Raw genomic sequence first — 3,811 nt, forward strand, 5'->3', positions numbered from 1 at the left:
TTTTGTTAAATTCTTGTTTGTGGCGACTTCGGTAAGATGGGGCCTTCTCATGTCATGGCCTAGGCACCCCTAGACTGGGGCATAACAGTTAGGTTCAGCACGGAGGAGTACCGAAGGAGTTTCCACACTGATGTATGAAGTAGAGGACCGCATGTTGTGAAGCATGCTGCAGCTGCACATACACACACCAAGACACAACAAACTGAGCAGATTTTACCTGCAGTTCAGCCGTGCAAATATTAACAACACTGGCTGCAGTCAGATTACTGCACGTGCTGGCCAGTGGACACATAAGCCAGAGCTTGAAGACCCTCCGACATCATCAAGGTCTCCCATTTGGGAACACTTTAGCTTCCCGGTGAAATATAAAAACAGACTAAGAGAGGCAGATGAAACCAAAGCAGTTTGCTACATTGTTCAACAGTGGTCAGGTATGTTTCTGGCAACACATCATGTCACATTTATTTCAGAATATTTTATTTATATCTTTAAGCAAGAATTCTACTTTTGTATCATGTTCCAGTGTTGAAACCCATTGTTTACAGAAGTGTTTAATAAACAACCAGCAAATTTATATTTCACGTTTTGTTTTCTTACTGTACCAAAAATGAACCAAACTGTGACCTCAAAACCGAGGCACCTACTGAACCGAGACTTTTGTGTATCGTTACACCTTTAGCAGGTAGTTGTTAATATTTAATAATTTGTTCATTCTTTGATATGTTACTTTTGTTTGTTAAGTCATTTTTATATATAAAATATCCTTTTTGTCTTGAAACCATTGTGGTCCCTGATGTTTTTTTGAGGGGGCACCAACAAATCCCAATCACGCATAGGGCACCAAGATAGCTAGGCCCAGCCCTGCTTTTGTACTAAATCAGATGAAGGAGCAAATTAGGAAGGGTATTGCTGAATACTTGGAACAGAATGACGATGGTGAAGTTTTCCCCCCAGTATTATGGGATGCATGTAAAGCTGTGCTTTCAGGTAAAATAATTGAATATAGTGTTCAAATAAAGAGAGTTGGGCAGCATGTTGGTGCAGTGGTTAGTTGTTAGACCAGTTAGCATGTTAAACCAAGACTAGAAAATCCATCCATCCATTTTATTTCCACTTATTCCTGTTAAGGGTCACTGGGGGGGTGGAGCCTATCCCAGCAGCTACAGGCGAGAAGCGGGGAACAACCCGGACAGGTCGCCAGTCCATCACAGGCCAACATATATAGACAGACAACCAGTGACACTTCCATTCATACCTATGGTCAATTTAGAGTATCCAATTAGCCTAGTCCCCAATTCCATGTCTTTGGACAGTGGGAAGAAGCCGGAGTACCAGGAGAAAACCCACACAGGCACAGGGAGAACATGCATACTCCACACAGAAAGGTCCCGTGCCCGAGCCGGGACTCAAACCCGGAACTTTCTTACTGTGAGACGACAGTGCTAACCACTGCACCACCATGCCGCCTTATGGGAACTAATAAGTATTTAAAAGAGAAGAGTCTGAGCTGGAATTTGTGCATCAGTGTTTTCACAGTTGGTGCGGTATGCATGATGGAGAGAGTGAAAGGATTTATTGCTATGGTGAAAGCACATGATGTGACAAACCACTGCATTTTGCACTGAGAATGATTAGTTACCAAAACCATGCCCCCGGAGTTGACTGAGGTGCTAGATCAGGCTATGCAGATTAAGGCCCCTGAAATCTCGCCCCTTCTCCCAGCTGTGTGCCAAGATGGGAGCCGACCACCAAAGCCTGAGGAAAAATCCTATCCTGTCTGCATGAGGTTTTGGAAAAGCTTTTGGAATTATCACATAAAAACACTGTCCAACATATATTGCCACATATTGCTGACATCCAGGACTATGACTGGATCCAAGACCCATTCAACCAGGAATCCTCAACAGAAAAGCCCTCTATGAAAGAGAGAGATGAGTGCGCACAGCTCTGTGTTGACCGCACACTCAAATTGAGTGAGCTCCCACTGGATCAGTTTTAGTTGGCTTCTGCATCACAGTACCTAAGCATCTCCCACCACGTGACTGAGTAGCTTCTTTTCCCCACTACCTACCTGTGTGAGTTGACGTTCTCTACTCTGGTTTACATTCAGAACAACAGGAGGTCACATCTCTCTGTTGAACAGGACTTGTGAGTGGCCCTCTCCTCAGTGCCCCCAAGGATTAAAAAAAACCCTGCAGGCCCAACAGACACATTTATCTCACTAATTTATAAGAAGCCAAAATATTTACAATAACACATTTCAATGCAGATTCAAAATGTTACATTTATAAGACTTACAGTAGGTGTTACATCATTTCCTGCCTGTAACACTGTCATTGTGCTGTGTTACACCCTCTCAACCCTCCGTTAAGTATTCTGCTAATTTAATCGCTTTAAGCACCACTGTATACTACGTTTTGGTGTAATACACAGGTTTCTGTCACTTTAACAGGACTTTTCTCTGTAATTTTCTGTTCAACTTGTTATATTTGCCACAGGTCCGCTAGCTTACTTTGACATACTCGCTATGGCTGCTCTCTGTCTCTGTCCGCCTCTCACCCCACCTCTCCTGCTCCATGTGCCAAATGTTTAGTTACTCCTCTGCCTCCTTTAGTGATAATGGTACGTGTAATAAGTGTAGTTTGTTTGTAGTCCTGGAGGTGAGACTAAGTGAGTTAGAGACCCGGATCCGCACCATGGAGGCTACCGCTAGTCCCTTAGCTTTGTAACTCTGGCAGAGGAGGAGTAGCTGTAATTTATCAGTCAAATTTGCTTATTAACCCTCAACCTAACAGTTCATATAATTCATTTGAAAGCCTTACTGTCAGCTTTTCCCACCCAGACTGGAAAGCAGAGAAACCACTCTTACTTGCTGTGGTGTGTCGTCCTCCTGGACCTTATTCTGAGTTCTGATTAAAATCCTGACCAGGATGTTATTTTCCTTCACTGCATCATCCACCAGGGATCTGTATGTAAATCGGTATTACAGCTGAATCATGTTGTGAATCCTGTCGTAAAACTTGTCAACTTTATACGTGCAAGGGGACTTCAGCACCGTCAGTTCATTACATCCCTGGAGGAAACTGATGCAGATCACCAGGACCAAGTTTATCACCCCTGTGTCCACTGGTTAAGTTTGGGCAAAGTGTTTCAACGAGTGTGGGAGCTCAAAGGGGAGATCAGTGCATTGTTGGAGTTATTGGGTAAGGCCGACGAATTTCCTGAGCTGAGCAACAAGAACTGGCTTTGTAACTTTGCATTTGCTGTAGATATATTTTCACACTTGAACGAGCTGAACGTGAACCTGCAGGGGAAGGATCAGTTTGTGCATGACATGTACACAAATGTGAAAGCCTTCAAATCCAAGCTGGCTTTATTTTCTAAGCAAATTTTAAGTAAGTCGTTCACTCATTTTCCTACACTAGCCACACTGAAAGAGGCCAGCGTGAAAGTGAAGAAATATGGCAAGTCACTGGATGCGCTGCACAGAGAATTCTGCTGTCGCTTTTCTGATTTTGAAAAAAATTGACAAGTCACTTCAGTTGGTGGCCTGTCCCCTGTCACAAGACCCTGAAACAGCACCCTGAAACAGCACCGGAGGAGCTGCAGCTGGAACTGATTGACCTCCAGTCTGACATCATCTTAAAAGAGAAGTTCAACTCTCTTAAACTGAATGACTGTTATGCTTCACTTAATGAAGCAGTGTTTCCAAACCTCCGGAGGACGGCACAGAAGATGCTGGCATTGTTCGGCTCGACCTACGTGTGTGAACAGGCGTTCAGCGTCATGAATATCAACAAAGCTGGCCACA

At 43.8% G+C, this 3,811-nt stretch overlaps 1 protein-coding gene across 1 annotated transcript; it reads left to right on the top strand.

The window, feature by feature from the left end:
- Positions 1-2,917: 2,917 nt before the first annotated feature.
- On the top strand, positions 2,918-3,529 carry LOC147267574 (general transcription factor II-I repeat domain-containing protein 2B-like; the record flags this gene model as incomplete). Its single annotated transcript, XM_086196617.1, has 1 exon — positions 2,918-3,529. A coding segment is annotated over one exon (612 nt), but the record flags the coding sequence as incomplete, so codon positions are not given.
- Positions 3,530-3,811: the final 282 nt, after the last annotated feature.

This window comes from Aulostomus chinensis, chromosome 3, assembly GCF_037954235.1.
Source record: "Aulostomus chinensis isolate RoL2024-O1b breed Wild chromosome 3, RoL_Achi_v1.0, whole genome shotgun sequence".
NCBI classification, from domain to species: Eukaryota; Metazoa; Chordata; class Actinopteri; order Syngnathiformes; family Aulostomidae; genus Aulostomus; species Aulostomus chinensis.